Here is an 18,312-nt window from a genome sequence, read left to right on the forward strand (position 1 = left end):
CAAACAACCACCACCATAACTGGCACTAACTGATCCCATTGCAGCAGACGCAGAACAGAGGCCAAGGACAAAGGGATCACGGAGCCTGAATGTCTCTTATCCCTACAGATGGAGTCCTTCCAGATCAGCTTTGAGGAAAGAGCCACCATGAGGGAATTCTCTATAAAACCAAGATAAAAACTTGGGAAACCAGAGACACTTATGAGGGTTGGACAAATTCGTAGCAATCCTCCCATCAGGGATGCTGTGGTGGTGATGGGCGCTCGAGATAGCCGGGTGGATAATGCAAGGCATGAATCTTTCCCCTATGTCCTCCTGAACCCAGCTCTCACCTTGCTCATGTGTGAGTCATTTCAGCCTGACCCACATTTCACCTCATCCAGCACAGTGCAGGGCATTGCTGTAGGGCGCTAGGCTGCATGCTCCAATTCCGAGGTGTTCCCACTTTGTCTGCTCTGCCCTGGGGCCATTCGGACCTCAGGCAGATTGCAGCCCTCTGGTGCAGTATCCCAAGTGGCAGGAGTGTGCATGGGGAGGCCAGGGGTGAGCCTTGGGCCACCCCGAAGCAGACTGGGGGACCCAAGGGGACCTTTCACTGCATGTGCCTGGAGCCACCCTCCTTGCAGACCCTCCAGGTGGGGGGACGTGCCTCTAGTCTGAGTGTGTGTGGGAGGCCTTTAATGCCAGACACTGAGAAGTCTCCCTTGTGTGGGGTGTGTGTGACCCTTTAAGCGGAGAGACTCCCTGCACTGGGTGTGTGGATCGGTGTGTGGCCCTTTAAGGAAGGGGGGGAGGGCTCCGTGCGGTGTCTTCTTACCCTCTTGGGTTAGCCGCGCCTGTCCCTTTAACGCTCGGCGTTGCCATGGATACTCGGCCGAGTGACGCAATCTTTCCGCGCTGCTGCGCTGGCCGATGAGGTGATGGCTCAGCCTCTCAGTCTCCACGTCGCATCGGGCAGTGGCAGCTCAACCGAACCGGGGCAGCGGGGCCAAGATGGCGGAGGCGGAGGAGAGCAAGGCTGGGGGAGCCCAGAAACCTCTGGTGAGAAAGGGGTCGGAGGTGGCCCGGAACCGCCCAGCCCCTCCCCCCCTGCGCTGAGAGGTGTGGGGGAGCCCCTCCCCCCCCGGACCCAGCAACGCTAGCGCGGGGTGGAGCAGGTCCCAGGGCGCGCCCGGACTCCTGGGCTCTGGTCCTGGCCGCGGTGCGGGGTTCACCTCTGGGGCGGGGCTGGGGGGAGAGGCTAGAGGTTGTGGGTGGCCCATGTATTCCTGGGGTTTGTCCTTGGCTTGGGGGAGGGGGCAGGCTTGTTTCCCATCTCTGCCACTGGCCCGACGTCCTGCGGGACTTGGAGAAAGTCGCTTCGCCCTTATGTGCTTCAGTTGATTCATCTGCGACTAGGAGACAGTTGAACTGACTCGTGGGGGTGGGGAGAGGCGAGGCCAACCCGCCCCTGTGTCACATTGTAGGTCGCTTTGTAGGCCCTCCTGAACAGGATTCCCTTCAGAGCAGACCAGGCTACTCCTTATTTGTTTGCATCACTCAACAGGAGCTGTAAAAATCCTGTTACAGCTGTTAGTGGTGGAGAAAAATGTATTATTTATCACACAAACTTCACATGATGCGTCATCTCTGTAGTTTATACTGGGCATATGTGTATATATTTCACTTGACAGTGGTCCCTGATTTCATTTTATGCAAAATGCACTGCCATCATTATTATAAAATTATGTAGCATCATCAGCACATGCAGCTCTTTACAGACCACAGACAAGTCTTATAGCCTACCCTGAGAGCTTATGATGTAAATAAGAACAAAGACAAGTCAACAGGTAACAGGGGAGGGGAGGATCTAGGGTTTATTGACAAGGAGAACAAAATAATCCTTGATTGTATTTATTATCCCTCTTGCTCACACATTGTGGCTGCCTCTTAGTTGTGAATTGTTTGAAATAGGGAGGCTGCGACTAGAATTCAAATGAACTTATTTAAACATTCAGTTTGTGAAGTAGATTGCTCATTACTCTCTTTTAAACTCTGCTGAAAAAGTTTTAGGCAAAAATCAGCTATTTTTTGTATTTAAAAAAAACTTAAAAAAAACCCGCTTAGTTTGCAGGTCTCTCAGATGTGTCAATATCAGAAGATATTCCAGTGGAAGGGGAGATCACAGTCCCTGTTGGATCTCATTCCCCCGATGAAGACTACTCCACATTGGATGAGCCTGTTAAGGATACTATTGTGAGTTTATATCCCTTACTGCAGTGGTTTTCATTCTGTGGTCTGCGAACCTCTGGGGGTCCACAGACTATGTCTAAAAGGTCCATGTTCTTTACCATAGAACAGTGGTTTTCAACCTGTGGTCTGCGGTCCCTAAGATTTCCAAAGGGTCCCTACCTCCATTTGAAATTTTTAGGGGTCTGCGGTCTGCAAATGAAAAATGGCTGAAAACCACTGCTCTACTGTATCTGTGGTAACACATGAAGTTTTGGTGATTTCTTGTGCCAAATACCATGTGGAGTGTTAGATGGCTTTCTTGTCTTGTAATTGAAGGTTGTATATTTTAGAATTCAAAATTTTACAAAACAAACTCTTTTGGGAAAGGAATCTGAATTACAAACATTAAAATCCTTAAACTTGTTCTCTGTGATACAACTACAGAAATTTTCAGTGGAAGGGCATCAGGCAGGGAGGGGATTTAGCCAGACAATGTCATCTCCTCTTCTTGGAGCAGCAAACAAATTACATTATTAGCTGAATGTTATGAAAAGAGGAATTTAGCTTTCTTCATGTACTGGGACTCATTATCCAGTTATGGGATGCCATGAATCTAATTTTTATACTGATATAAGACATGCTATAGGAAACATCCAACCCAAATATCTCTTGATTTAATATCAATGCCATGTTATGATTTATAGCTTGCAACAGTATTTCTCACTTCATTTTGTTAACACTTTAATACCTGTGAAATGGTGGACTAGACATGTCACTTGTGTGTTTCAGATGCGAGATCTAAAGGCAGTTGGAAAGAAATTTGTGCATGTCATGTATCCCAAAAAGAGCAGCGCGCTTCTCAGAGACTGTATGTATCAGAAGATTTTCTAAATTTTGGGAAGACAAACATTACAAGACAAATATTTATGTAATGTTATGTTTTATCACAAACTTCTCCCAAAAGCCACTCCATGTGTTGGACAAAGTCTTTGCTTTAATGAAATATCTGGGAAGTGGAAGAGCAATATTTTGTTTCTCTGCAAGGTACAGAATAACAAAAGCAAATGAGGCACTTGTGTGAAGAGGCAGAGCAACATTGACATCTTTTTAAAGTGAACTGTTTAGCAAAATGAGTATGGAAAATTGAATGCATCTTTTATATACAGTGTATGATACCTGGTGTTATATGACAATTATGGGATTGGAAAAGAGATATACAGGGCTGCTTTAATACCCTTTTATTAGAGATATTTTTCTGGACATCAGTATCTGATGTTATTCTGTTTCTTCTTTCTCTACAGGGGATCTTTGGGGACCATTGGTGCTGTGTGTGTCACTTGCACTGTAAGTACCTGTCATCTTTCTATTTGCTATCAGAAACAAAGACATCAGGTGCAAATGGTGGAGAAGATTTCTGACTAGCCATGTCATGGTCAGGTTATTCTAGTGATTAGTGCTACAGATATTAATGGTGTAATTCATAAGAGCGATTGAGTCTCTAAACCCCTAAACTTTTTAGAGCATCTCTTTCTATTTTGGATTTTAGGCTAAATGTAGGTAATAAACCATTCCTCTCTAGTCCTGCTGTGTTGGGGATAAATTATTTTAATAGCTACAGAGGTCCTGGTAATTCTTGATTCTAGTATATAAAGCATACATTCTTGGGTCTAAATGTTCTGCAATTCACATGCGCTATCCAGAAAGACAATACAAGTTTCGTCATTCATCCATAGTGAGACACTTGTGATATGAAAACTCTGGGCTAATTGTTTTTTGTTATCCATTTGTCATTTCAAAATATAACTGAGGGCAGCTTCCAGAGCAAACTTAAGCCACTGAAAAACTGCTAAATTGTGTTTATTTTGCTGCATAATTGTAAAGTATGAAAGCCTTAATCTCATTTTTGACTGCTAAAATCCTGTTAGCATGGTTGGATCAGGAGAGAACATTCCATGGCGCAAGTTTATATATTAGAATAACAGTTTCTGTTTGCACCTTACACAACATGTTTGAGTTATAGATCCTGCAGTCAAGGCTTTGACTCTACTGGTTAAAATAACACCATCCTTAACTTTAGCCGTTGGATACTATTTCTAAGAAAAACTAGTTAGTATATCACTTTTTCTTTTATATATACAGCTGCAGTACTAAGTCATCCATTACTTGAACCAATAGTCTGGAAGATATAGCTATGGACTGTTCCCCCTTTCACCTGACCAATGTTGTGTGTTTAAAAAACAAAACAAAAACAAACCAAAAAAACATCAGAGTAATTGACTTTTTATCAATGGTAAAATAAATGTGCATGTACATAAAAATTGTAGATATTTGACTATTTTTCTTCAGCCATTATATCTAACTTGTCATCTTGTCTAATTTTTTCAGGGCACAGACCATATCTGTACTAGGCATACAACATAACGTGGCCCCAATCTGGATTAGGCCCTCTGGGTTCTACTGCAGTATGCATGTTTAATATAGCAATACTCTAAGAATACATCACTTAGCATTACATATTTGCAAAGTATTGAGAACGCTAATTCCTGCTTTCCTCATTCCAATGAGGTAGGAATTAATTTACCTCCCCCAACAAAAGTAAATGACTTTAAATAATCTGAAGGCATATAGAACTAAAAGAGGATTTGGTAATTTAAAACATATCTTCAGTATATTACCCCATCAGATTATAACTATGTTGAAGGGGCATCATCTATTTGAAATCTATAATATTGAAAGCAGTTTTAACGCTACTATTTATGTTGCAGTGCCACCTAGAAGCCTCAACCAGATCAAGACCCATTGTGATGGGCACTGAACAAACATAGAGTAAATGGCACTATTCTAAAAAGTTTGTAGGGCCTTGTTCTGAAGCCCCTGGTGACAGCCATAATGGTTGTGGTTTCGTTTTCCATCTCTGAACTCTCCTTTTTATTTTTAGATCCAGGTTCAATTCCTTGCTTTGCTTGTGTTACCTTGGACATGCCACTTAGTCTCTGTCTCTCATTTCCCCACTTCTAAAATAGTTAATAGTATTTCACTATTTGCAGGAATGTTGTGAGGATAAATACATTAAAGATTGTGAGGTGCTTGGATATTACAGTAGTAGGGGCCATATATGTACTTTAGATTCTCATTTACACTAAGGTATCTTTACTCTGCCTGAACAGTGTAATGAGACCTTTGTGAGCCTATTCCCATTACTGTAGCTACACCTGCAACTGAGTCTTCCTTGCCGATTTGTTTTTTTTGGGTTTTTTTTGGTTTTTTTTACAGTTGCACTGTCCTGTGTTTTTTTGTTTTGTTTTTTTTTTAAAGGTGGTCATGTGAAAGATCTACATCAAAGAAAAGGAGAAATAGATTAGACATAAAGTACTGTCAACTTCACAAAATAAAGAAACTGGGAAACAAATTAGCTATATTTTTTTTCATCTTTCAGTTCTAGTAATCTTGGGTATTCATGTAACAGTTGTAGGTAAAATCTTTTAGAGAAGTGATTTTTTTTAATTGGCGGCATGCCTTTCAATTAGGACACCTTGTTTCATCTGTCCAAACCTCCCTTCTAGTCCTTCATGTTGTGGTTCAATAGATAGGACTCAGGACTCCAAATCAGGAGACTTGAGTTCCGTTGCTTGCAACTTTACTGACTCTCTGTTTCTCTTTGGGTAAGTTGCTTGTAAAATAGGGATAGAGCCCACTTTTGGAAAGTGCTTGTTGATCTGTGGTACAAAGTTCATTACTACCTCATTCATACCTTCTTCCATGCCACCCTTCTGACTTTCCTTAGCTTTGTGCATCAGTCATCTGTCCTGTCTCATTCAAAACCGTTCTTAAGGTATCTGTTGATAATCTCTCAAAGTAAGCAATGCATCCAAATCTATTTAAAAATAAACAAACATATCCTCCATACCACTTTAAGATATGACCTTCATTTGACCATCCGGTGTTGTATGGCCCCCATCATTGTATTATTGAAGTACCTTTGTCTGTCTAACTTGCACTATAAACTCCATGGGGCTGGAGTTGTCTTCCTCTCTTTTGTACAGTAGTGATCATGCTATCTACTTAAATAACAAACAGAGAAATTTGCCACCAACCTACCTGAGAATCATCATCTCTTCGGCTTAATGCAGGTGGTAGAAATAAAAAATGAACTATAGTTACTGCCCTGTGTTCATCTAGTATTTTGCTCTGTTCTCTGCCTCAGGATGCTTCAGGGGGGGTCAGCAGACAGTAAAGAAGATGGAGGTCCCCAGTTCGCGGAGGTCTTTGTTATCATCTGGTTTGGAGCAGTTGTCATTACACTAAACTCAAAACTGCTTGGAGGAACTATGTGAGTATACACGTGAACAATAGCAATGAAAATGCTCCAGTGTGTGGAATGACATTTTTGTTACTCAAACGCAACTTCTTGTCTCTCTCTTCCTCCATCTCCCTTTGGCCCTTCTAGATCTTTTTTTCAGAGCCTTTGTGTCCTGGGTTACTGTGTCCTGCCTTTGACAGTGGCAATGCTCGTGTGCAGACTAGTACTGCTAGCAGGCTCTGGGCCTGTCAGCTTCATTGTGCGACTTGTTGTAGTGATGGCTATGTTTGGCTGGTCAACCCTAGGTAAGGAAGTTTTAGCAATGGAACTGTATTGTGGATGCAAAAGAATGAAGAGTTTAGTGCTTTTTCTCTTATAAAGGTGGGCCTACCTGGCAGTCTGCTGGTAGCATAAGACCATGGTTTGGGTTCCCCAGGTTGGTGCGGTGTTGTGGAAGCAGCACTCTGAGCCCTTGGGGTGAAAGAGAATCTGCCCTTCCCCACATCCCAGCTGATGCTCATGCTCATGACAGATTCACATTTGCTTTGCAGTTAGCATTTCTTGCCTGGAGGATGGGTTGCTATAGTATGTTGCCTTTGAAGAAGAGTAGTATATTACACCAACATAGAACTGTTGGGGACTCTACTTCCTGGCCTATGTTAAATAACACTAGAAAATATTTATTTAATATAAACATTTTTGCATATTTTTGCTAATCTTATTCTGTAACTGTGTCACCTGGTATGTAACATCAGTGAAGTGTTTCCTTTCCAGCTGATAAAGTAAGATATACAAGCGGTGAGGGGGGGAGACATCAGCAGCACAAAATGTGGGAGCCTTCACTTTGTTATAGCTTTGACCTTCACCTTTAAATGTAAAGCCGACATTAATTTAGCAGCATTAACTGGTTTCTGATTCAATGTGTAAACCTTTTAGCTTTGTTTGTGCACATTTCAAGTGTGTGTTCTCTTTTTGTCACCAGCATCCACAGCCTTTCTGGCAGATAGCCAGCCTCCAAATCGAAAAGCTCTTGTTGTTTATCCCATATTCCTCTTCTACTTCGTTATCAGCTGGATGATTCTCACCTTTACACCTCAGTGATGAGGATCAACAAAGACTGCACAACACAGAACTGATAGTTTTCATAAATGCTGCTGTTAATTTCTGGGCTTTATCTCCAATTTATAGATATTGCATACTGTAAAAAAACAGGCTTTGGGATAAAGCCAGATAGCTGAAGCATTTGTCACTTCTAAGAATGAGATGTACAAGGAGCCAGTTGCTCGAAAGATACAGAAGACCAGCTACTGAATTTTATTTAATCCTGATCCTACTGTTTAGTATAAATATTAAAATAAAAAATGCCCACTCTGAGAAGAAGCTGTCTCATCTGAGGAATGCAGATGAGGGAAGCCAGTTTCTGTGAGAATGGAGAGGATAAAATTATATCTTGGGACTTCAAGAAGATAGTTACTTGGCTATCTGGCTTAGCAGAATTCTAGTTCATATTCTGGAGTTCTCTTTAAATACTGCCTTATGAATAATAGAACATATTTGCTGGTCCATACTGGGTAGGGAAGAAGGGTACCTAAATCCTGTCTTTTTCCTTGATGTGCAAAGAGGAGAGGTGAAATCTATACAAGGTGCATCACGGGGGCAATAATCTTTTACTTTTTCAGATAAAATTTCAGGTCTCGATAAAAATACGCATGTTTGCTCCGTGCTTTTCTTCATCAAAGCATTTTTTAAAGGAGCTGCCTCTGTTCACACTGATGCAAACTGCTCTTGTGGACTTGTGCACTTCAGCTTTACATGTGTGTTGGGAACAGTTCACAAGTTAAAAGTCTCAAGTTCTAGTGTGACACTAACTGATCCATACAATCTCGTGAGGAGACGATGTTTGCACTGGACATGTACAAATTCCCCTTTGGAAAGCCCAGAGCAGAATGTTAAAGTCCAGGAGAAAGACTTCAGATTCTTTACTTTGAAGGTGTTGGCACTGATTGCCCAGCTATCACTCTGCAACCCTTGAACAGAGAATTGGACAGCTGGAGAGCAGTGTACCATCACTGCAATGAATTTCTCCTGAGTAAACTGAGTTTTTGCTACTTGAGATGTTTGTCCATTAGCATACAAAACAAGGATTCAAACCTGTTGTAATATTTAGGGCAGAGGAATTAATTAAATGGTCCATAGTGAAGGTGTTGCCTGTTCTGAACTAGTATGGGGATCTGGTGCTTAGAATGACTTTTATTTGGTTGTTTAGAGGGATGGCACTCCACATAAATGTTTGCATTTTGTGAATATGGCTGCTGCTTTTGCTAGGGGGAAATAGGAAACTTCTGTAGAATTAGATGAGTATTTATAAAGGGGATGGACTCTTCCTTCAAACATGTTGGTATGTGTACATGCCTGTTCTGCACCTGCAGAAGCCCATGCAGATACACAGACATGCTAGTCTGGTTCTGACACACAGATAAAATCCTGCATAGGTATTCTTTGAGAGCATGTGGAGGTTATTTGTGTTATGTAGTGTTTTCAGTAAGCAATACAAGAGAAGAGCTGCAGAATATCAAAATTTGGGGGGAAGTGGGGAGAAAGTTGCTATTCAAATACATAGTTAATTCTAAAGATGAACATAATTTAATGCTTTCTCATGTAGTAGTAGATGCAAAATGGTCCTGAAATTGACTAGTCAAATCCTGTTGAGATGTAAATATATTTAGTTTTATATTTAAATATAAAGTGCAGATCATTTTCTAAACACTGATATACACAGACATTTAGGATCCCAAATCACTGACTGACTATAGATTTTAAAAAATTGATTCACATTTAGGGGGCACAAAGGGTGGGAAAAAACCGATTTAGTTACTCCCTGCAAAGACCTGAATTTAGGCTCCTGATTCTTCCTCTCTCCAATAGTTGCTATCAATGAGTTTATGTGGAGCTGACAGCTGCATTTACTGCCTTCTTTACACTATGTTCATCTGCTTCTGAGGGGAGCTATAAATATTCAGATACTTAATTGTAAAAATGCAATGGGGCATTTTTAAATTCATACACAAATTGTTTCTGATATGGGATGTGAAATAGCTTTGTATATTTGTTTTTAAAGCTGTGCAGTTCACCTTTTCAGTTCAGTTAAATCAAGTGCACTCTTTATAAGATGTTCAAAACAAATATCTTAGGCAAGTGAAAAATAGCAGTTCTATTAGATCATTAAAGTTAGACTCATTGGGCCCAATTCTTCATTCCTTAGTCAAATGAGTACTCCCATCAAGGTCAGTGAAATTGTTCAGAAGAGTAAGAATTACACAGTCAAAACCTAGTTGTGTACACTTTCCAGAAAGTCAATCTTTTCTGAAAGATTTGATTTTTCCAGTGTCTTATGATTTAAACTTTCAGGTATATGAATTTATTTAAAATAACATTTTAATTTATCAGCATCTCCTTGAGAGAAGACAATTGTTCAGAAAGAGGAGTTTTTAATTTAAACTACATGTTGTTAGAAGCATGATTTGAAACCCTCCGTTCATGCTTTATTTTGTTTACTTCTAAAGTTTCAAGATGGCTTGTTCTATGTGAATTAATATATTGCTCTTGAGTTATGAATGGGGGAGGAGAGTTATTTTTTTTATGTTGATTTAATCATTTAAAAGTAGCCATTATAGGGTTTTTAGTTTACAGAGTTTTTAATGTGAAAAGGGATAGGGGAAAATTTTCTGATTATACAGTGAAGGTATCATTTTTGGCTTGTAGCAATCATTCCTTTGAGCGTGGAAACTGCCCCCTTTCAAAGCAGTATCGTCTACAAATGCAGATACACCTGCTTAGAAAGCATAACCCCCTACGGTCTTTAGCAGCATCCAGCAGGATGCAGGTGGGAATTTGTAGATATTCTGAAGTTTCATGCTTCTGGTTGAATAAAGCTACAGTTTTTTAACCATCACTGCTTCTAGTTGCTACAGTTCATTGTCACAGTAAATCCACCCAGTTGAACTAAACTTCCCCTTTTGATACCAATATATTTCAAGTTTGCAATAAACGCCTTTAAAAATCTCTGTACAGTGTTATCATCTGTTCTGAAAAAGCTTTTCTGCATATTTGTCTTCGTCTCTTCGTTGGAGGAAGAAGGGAAATGTTTGCATTTTGAAAGTCTAACCCTTTTGGCAAACAAAGCCTTATCTTACCAAAAACATATTCTGAAAAGGCCAGCAACCCTGAATATGGGCATCAAGTTGCATAGCTTCACAGTTGCTCCTCTCTATTTTATTTCAGTTCATAAAACCTAGAAACTAAAATTAGTCTAATTTTCTGTGATTCTTGTGAGGGGGTAGTTAAGGACTGATTATGGATCAGATGGTCTGAAGACACTACATCTTAAGAGTTTGATTGTGATGTCTGTAATGTATGTGTTCTGAAGTGACTTATCCAAGACACTCAAATTGCTCATGGTTTACTGTAGTTAAAATGCAGCTAAAATAGTTATGGGTAACCTGAAGTACCTATTTCATGACAAAATACTTCCATGCTAATACATTGACAGGTAAAGAACAAGGCTACAGATGTTCACCTGTCAGATGGGTAGGCAGGATTTCCACTCTTCATGTATTTTCACACCATGGTGTGATTGATATTTGATGTGTGCAGCAAATCTTCCCTTTGCGAGGTTTGGAGATACACTTAAAGAGTTTCCAGCTACTGAAAAAATCTCACTTCTGTCTGAAGTCTTTCCTTTTAACAGCAGGTACAAAGATGACTATAGTTGAATAAAATGTGACAGCAGTTTGTACAGCCAGTTTACCCCTGTTTAAGTGGGTTTTTCCCACAGCATTTGAGTAGAGGTCAGGGATTTAAAAATATGAAAACATAATTGCAAAGTCATAAATATGGGCAGGTGTAACGCCTGCAACCACTTCTAATTTATCTTTAGAAAATGACTAGAGTTCAAGTTGACTGTTCGTATAAAATTGCAGCATTGTATTAAAAGTCTAAGGGTAACTGTTGTATATTGAGTAGTTCTAAATCTACTCTCAACATGTTGATCTGATTGTAAATCATATACTCCTTGGACCTGGTTTATATCTTTGTATTCCTCCAAAAGAATGTGTATAGGGTATTCTGTTCAAGCACAATGTTTATTTAAGTTTGATTCGAGGATGCATATTGTCACTTAAAGGGATGTCTCTTTTCCATTTTAAAGCTAGTGGTGGGGAGAGGGGAAGGACGGGGTGGAGGAGTAGAGTAGACTTTTTGCCTTAATGAAATATGTAATTTTTCTGTAGCAAAAGCAGCTGTTTTTCTGATGCATAAAGCAGTATTCTTTCCCATTCAGTGTTGACACTCACTTGCTGTAGGTTTTGAAAATCCCTTTGAATCTGAATTTTATGTTTTATCTTCCTTCATGCCATACCTGTGAAAAAAGAGAGCGTGTAAATTATTTGTTAACTTTAAAATTTGTGAATTAAAATACTGAAAGGGACACAGGGAAGTGTGTGTGTATGGTTTGAAAGTATTGTATGCTTTGTACTATTGGCTGCACTCTAGCATCTATGTAAGCTAGCAGTCCACCATCATGTTCATAATTTTTAAAATACCAGCTTCGACCATCTTTACGGTAAGCATTATGCAACCTGAGCTACCAGGTGCGGGGAGGGAACACAGTAGCTCTATAGGGGGGGCAGTGAGTATTTGTGTGGGCAGACTGAAGGGAATCCTTTCCAGCCTTTGTCCAAAGGAATGTGAGTATTATGTAGTCTTCAGGGAAGATGGTATGAATTGAGGAAGGATGGGGAAAGAAACGGCTTCTTTCTCCACCGGCTTGCGTTTTGTGCTTGTAAAATGCTCCTAGGGGTATAAGTATTTTTCACCTAGTTTTCATGTGTTTACACACCAATGTGCTAAAGCAGGAGAGGAAAAAAGCCTAGCAGGACTAATCCTATTGATGGTAATAAAAACCTCTATTTTGGGGGAGGAACCCAGTTCCCGTGAGGACATGCTGTTGTAAACACATTTGTGGATATTTTTTAATAACTGTACTCCAGTCTGATCCTTTCACTTTCTGATCAATGCTGGTTCTGCTCCTGCTTAATCGCTCTGCCCCCTCACACCTGTCCACTCACATAGGCTACTTCAGGTGAAAGGGCTACTAAACTTTGTGTTCCTGAATGCAGCTAGTTATGGTCCCCCCCAGCATGATCAGGCAGCAAAAAACCTAATTTCAGGTACCTAGCAGGAGTAGTTTGCTGTTGTCACTGATTCATTGAAAGCAAGCCAACACTATAACGTGTAGTCTCTCAAGACATGGACAAGAGGGAAGATTTTCCATATAGAATTCTTTATAGTAACATAACCCTGTGTGGTACTGCAGAACTGTTTTGCAGTACAACTTATGAACTGAGCTATTATTAGAAATGTGGATAACAAAATGAAAGACTTGGGCATGAATTCATCCATATCTGGTTTAAAAATATTAATTTCTTAGGTGCACATTTCTATTAGTGATAGTTCTCACTCCATGATTGTACAGCCACTACAAACAAGTCATGTTACAAAGAATAGATAACCCATTCTTCATGTTGAATCTGTTCATGGCATTGATTGTCCTTATAGTAACCTCCCCACCAAGCTGATAAAACTGTGTATGGAACTAAATTACCTTTTTAACGGCATTACCTACTTTCTGAAGGGCCACATGTTATCAGTGGTCATTCAACAGGCACAAAATAGGCATACATGTCTAAGCACTAGTGTGTTGAATCAGGAATTGAAGTATGAAGAAGTCACAGTACCATGTGGTTACTTATTAGCCTGCAGGGACCTGGCAGCTAGTGATAGCAACTGGATGATGACTTCGAACTACTACAGCCTGGCTTAGATTTGAACTTCTATTGCTTTATCCTCCGGTTATAAAGTGAAAATGCTAGTCTATGTACAAGTCACACTTGTTGGAGAGCATCTAGGATTAGGGAAACACAATCACATTTTGCACCCTCTCAACACATTATCCTCAGTGTGCTTCCTCAGAGCGATGCTGCCATGCCTATTGTGGATTTCCAGTGCCAAATAAGCAGTGGATAGTTCCTTGCCCTCCTAAATTTACTTGAAAAATATTCTTGCCCAACTGGCCACAGGAGGGCAGCATTTCCTTTGAAAAGATTGCTATTTAATTGCCTCAGTAAAGAACAGAAATGAATATGTGCTCCACAGTTCCCATTCCCACCCTGCAAGGATGGCTTAAGAAACCTGCCTCAGCCTGTACTTTCGCTCCCAGTCTATTTTGTGAACATAATCCCTGCCAGCCAGTCTCCATGAAATGCAGAACAGGGAATTCAGAGCTCCGCAGTGACCAGCTTGCTAGATTCACTGTCATTTGAATGGGTTTGAGTTGTTTCACTTTGTATGGACTCCGTCCATTTTATCTCTTCTCTGTAACTTATTTATTGGTTTTTGTGTGTGTGTGTGTGGGGGGGGGGGGGATTTGGGAGTATTTATTTTAAAAAGTGGAGGGTATTTTTTTAAACAAAATGCTAAGCGCCTCGAGGACGGTAAACATGAGTTGTTTTTTAAAAACAAACAAAACCACAAACAGATCCATAACAATACAACATCAGATAAAATTGCGTGCAGAAAATCATAGAGATGGAAGAGACTTCTTCCAGTCCTCTGTCCTTTTTCCAGTCTCCTCTTCAGTCCTTTAAATTTCTTAAACACAACAGTTTGCCTTTCTTTTGCAAGTTTTGTAGTAATTAATTAGTACTATTGTAATTTTACTCTTGGCAAGTTCTGGTTTGGTGAAAAATTGAGCAAATACTTGAGTATCACCCAAATGCAGTAATTATTCGATACCTTTAGGCTCACTGCATCTCTTGATCAGTATTACATTAGAGTAACTGAGCAATTATCAGTAGTAAACTTCTGCTCACTAGTTAGCTTTTGCTTAGACAGATTTAAAGATAGGGCCATGATTATGGAGTATTTACTATTTAGTGGCAAGCTGTTATGTTTCATATGTATTAGTAAAAGGAATGTTAGCAAGATTAGTCTGTCAAAAGCTTTACTTTTTGCTAATGCCTGTATTTGAAATCTATATGGGGGAGTTGTGGGGGAGGAGAAATCCTTGTATTTAAGCTGAGAAAACTATTTTGAGGATATCTTGATCACACAGAGGAATAGATACATTTAGTGATCTAATTTAAAAAGAATATGTTGGGGATTTGATGCCCCCAAGAACGAGGAATAGGATATAGAACCATTTTTCCTCAGAACATAAGAACAGCCATACTGGGTCAGACCAATGGTCCATCTCATCCAGTATTCTGTCTTTCAACAGTGGGTGGTCAGATGCTTCAGAGGGAATGAAAAGAACAGGGCAATTTATCAAGTCATCAAGTCCCAGCTTCTGGCACCCAGAGTTAGGGACACCCAAAGCCTGGGGCTGTGTTCCCGACCATCTTAGCTCAGAGCCATGAGTGGACCTATCCTCTATGAATTTAGCTAATTATTTTTTGAATCCAGGTTTATACTTTTGGCCTCACAACATCCACTGGCAAGGAGTTCCATAGGCTGTGCGCTGTATGATGAAGTACTTCCTTTTGTTTGTTATAAACCTGCTACCTATTAGCTTCATGCAGTGACCCCTGGATCTTATGTTATGTGAAGGGGTAAATAACACTTTTTCTCCACACTATTCATGATTTTATAGATTGCTATCATATCCCCCCTTTATCGTCTCTTTTCTAAAATGAACAATCCCGGTCTTTTTACTCTCTCCTTCTATGGAAGTTATTCAATACTTCTAATCAATTTTGTTGCCCTTCTCTGAACTTTTTCCAATTCTAATATCTTGTTTGAGATGGGGGTGACCAGCACTGTATGCATTATTCAAGGTGTGAATATACCATTGATTTATATAGTAGCATTAGAGTATCTTCTGTCCTAGCTGTCCCTTTGCTAATGGTTCCTGACATTGTTTGCTTTTTTGACTGCTGCTCCACATTGAGCAGAGGTTTTCAGAGAACTAACCACAGTGACTCAAGATCTATTTCTTGAGTGGTAACAGCTAATTTAGACCCCATCATTTTGTATGTATAGTTGTGATTATGTTTTCCAGTGTGCATTAATTTGATTTTATCAATGTTGAATTCTATTGGCCATTTTATTGCCCAGTCAACCACTTTTGTGAGATCCCTTTGTAACTCTTTGCAGTCTCCTTTGGACTTAAATATCTTGAGTAATTTTGTATCATCTGCAAACTTTGCCTTCTCACTGTTTATCCCTTTTTCCGGATCAGTTATGAATACGTTGAACAGTCCCCGTACAGATCCTTGGAGGACCCTGCTATTTACCTCTCTCCATTGTGAAATCTGACCATTTATTCCTACCGTTTGTATCCTATTTTTAACCAGTTACACAGGAGTGTGCACAAAAGGGGACAACCAGGGGCACAGGCCCCTCCAATAATCCTTTGTTTAAAAGCTATTCTCCAGTCATCTGGTACAGAGGCTGATTTAAGTGATAGGTTACATACCAGAGTTAATTGTTTTGCAATTTCATATTTGAGTTCTTTCAGAACTCTTGGGTGAATATCATGTGGTCCTGGTGACTTCTTATTATTAATCAATTTGTTCCAAAACTTCTTTTGTTGACACCTCAATCTGGGACAATTAATCAAATTTGGAATCTCCCTCATATCCTCTGCAGTGAAGACCAATGCAAAGCATTCATTTAGTTTCTCTGCAACCTACTTGTCGTCTTTGAGTGCTCCTTTTTCACCTTGATCATCTGATGGCCTCAATGATTGTTGGGCAAGCTTTCTGCTTCTGATGTACTTTTTAAAAAATTGCTGGTTTTATGTCTTTTGCTAGGTGCTCTTCAAATTCTTTTTTGGTCTGCTTAATTATACTTTTACACTTGACTTGCCAGAGTTTTTCTATTTTCCTCAGTAGGATTTGATTTCCAGTTTTTAAGGATGTCTTTTTTGTGTCTAACTGCCTCTTCAACTCTCTTATTTAGCCAGGGTGGCATTTTTTTGGTCCTCTTACTGGTTTTTTTTTTTTTAAATTATTATTTGGGGTATACATTTAGTTTGAGCCTCTATTACAGTACTTTTTAAAAAAATTCTGTGCTGCTTGCAGGCATTTCACTCTTGTGACTGTTCCTTTTAATTTTTATTTAACTAGCCTCCTCATTTTTGGGTAGTTTCCCTTTTTGAAGTTAAATGCTACTGTGTTGGGTTCCTTTGGTATTTCCCCTCCTAAAAGCATGTTATATTTAATTACATTATGGTCACTATTACTGAGCAGTTCAGCTATATTTATCTGTTGCACCAGATCCACTTCGGACTAAATCAAGAATTGCCTCTCCCCTTGTAAGTTCCAGGACTAGCTGCTCCAAGCGGTAGTCATTAATGGTGTCTTGAAATTTTATCTCTGCATCTTGTCTTGAGGTGACGTACCCAATTAATGTGGGGATAGTTGAAATCTTCCATTATTACTGAGTTTTCCTCAAGATCACTAGTTCAAATTCAGCCATGGTCTCTAGTTGTCAAAAGCTGTTAGCATCAGACATGGTTGGGTGGAGATGGACTTTGTTTTTATTTATTTATTGGCCTCCTGGAACTGAGTTGAAGGCTCTCAGTCCACCTACTGTTGTTACAAGTGACATCTGGTATCACTAGAACTGAAAATGCTTGCAATAGCCTCATTCTCTCATTTTCAGTTGTCTGCTTTGTGAACTTGTCAGCACGTTGGGTATTGGCAGCTTCACTGGTTTGCCTGCATTGTGAGTTAACGTGTCTTTCTCCATGCTACCCCGTTGTTTGTGTGGGTCTCTCACAGTCCTACAGTGAAGGGGCAAAAACATTTTAAAAATGAGGAAAATGTGTTGACAGGGGCGTTGGTAGACCTGAAACTACTTAGAGCAAGAGCTGGCCAAAAAACAGAACATATTTTCAGGATGCCCCCCCCCCCCCCAAAAAAAAACAAAAACAAAAACAAAAAAACAACCCTTTTGACAATAGTAGAGCTGTTAAAATATTAACCCCTTTTTAGAATCTGACTACACGTTGTCTACTTTATCCCTATAAACTGATTTCAATTACTAGAAAGAAAGGGATGAGAATGAGCAAAGGAAAATTTAGGCCAGATTAGGGAAGTGCTGTAGCAATCAGGTCAATTGGACCAGAACCAAGGAAAGCAGTGGAATTCTCATTGTGGGAGTTATTCCTACTTGGACAAGACCAAACCCTTAGGAAGGTACTGCATGGAGCAGCTTTGCATTGGCAGAGCCTAGATGATCTACTGGGACTTTTCTGTCTCCATTCTAATGGGGGATAAATAACACAAAGGGCCTGCAGTGCATCTGTGTTACACCTTTTAAATAAAGTTCCCCTAGCAGCTCTTGGATCAGTCAAGTGATGTAGCAATTGTGCTTTGCATTGTCAGGTGGGAGAACCCAGGTTCCCAGGCCTGGAACCCAAGGTTCTGCTGTTCTATGGCCCAATGCATGCTGCTTTGACAACATAAAGGGAGCTAAAGTAGCAGATTTCCCCCCCTGGAATACTCTCCTTGGGGGCCATCGACAGTTTCAGTGTAAATTAGAGCAGTACCGAGGCTGTTCTAATTTACATTGGGAGTCAAATCCACCCCAGAAGAGCGGATGTGCAAAGGTGGCTCAAAGCTGAGAATCTGGCCCTGGATCTGTGGCACTGTCCTCTGCTATAGAAGACTGGCTGCGGTCTGGATCCAGGTCTCGCTCTCCAAAGCAGTGGAGGGCAGGTATGTCAATCCCTAAAGCCA

General features: G+C 40.2%; 1 protein-coding gene across 2 annotated transcripts; it reads left to right on the forward strand.

Moving 5' to 3' along the window:
- The first annotated feature begins 887 nt into the window (after positions 1–887).
- YIPF6 (Yip1 domain family member 6) lies at positions 888–11,184 on the forward strand. Of its 2 annotated transcripts, none has more exons than XM_067548321.1 (7): positions 888–1,041; positions 2,114–2,235; positions 3,001–3,079; positions 3,513–3,555; positions 6,416–6,541; positions 6,659–6,816; positions 7,494–11,184. In XM_067548321.1, exons 1-7 carry the CDS (start codon positions 921–923, stop codon positions 7,610–7,612), a joined length of 768 nt encoding a protein of 255 aa, XP_067404422.1. In that variant the 5' UTR covers positions 888–920; the 3' UTR covers positions 7,613–11,184. The 2 variants fall into 2 exon arrangements, with proteins under 2 accessions (XP_067404422.1, XP_067404423.1); XM_067548322.1 differs by having other exon boundaries at positions 895–1,041; positions 2,107–2,235.
- The last annotated feature ends 7,128 nt before the right edge of the window (positions 11,185–18,312 follow it).

This window comes from Emydura macquarii, unplaced genomic scaffold (genome assembly GCF_026122565.2).
Source record: "Emydura macquarii macquarii isolate MOO-44397 ecotype Brisbane River unplaced genomic scaffold, CSIRO-AGI_Emac_v2 contig_1253, whole genome shotgun sequence".
Classification (NCBI taxonomy): domain Eukaryota; kingdom Metazoa; phylum Chordata; order Testudines; family Chelidae; genus Emydura; species Emydura macquarii.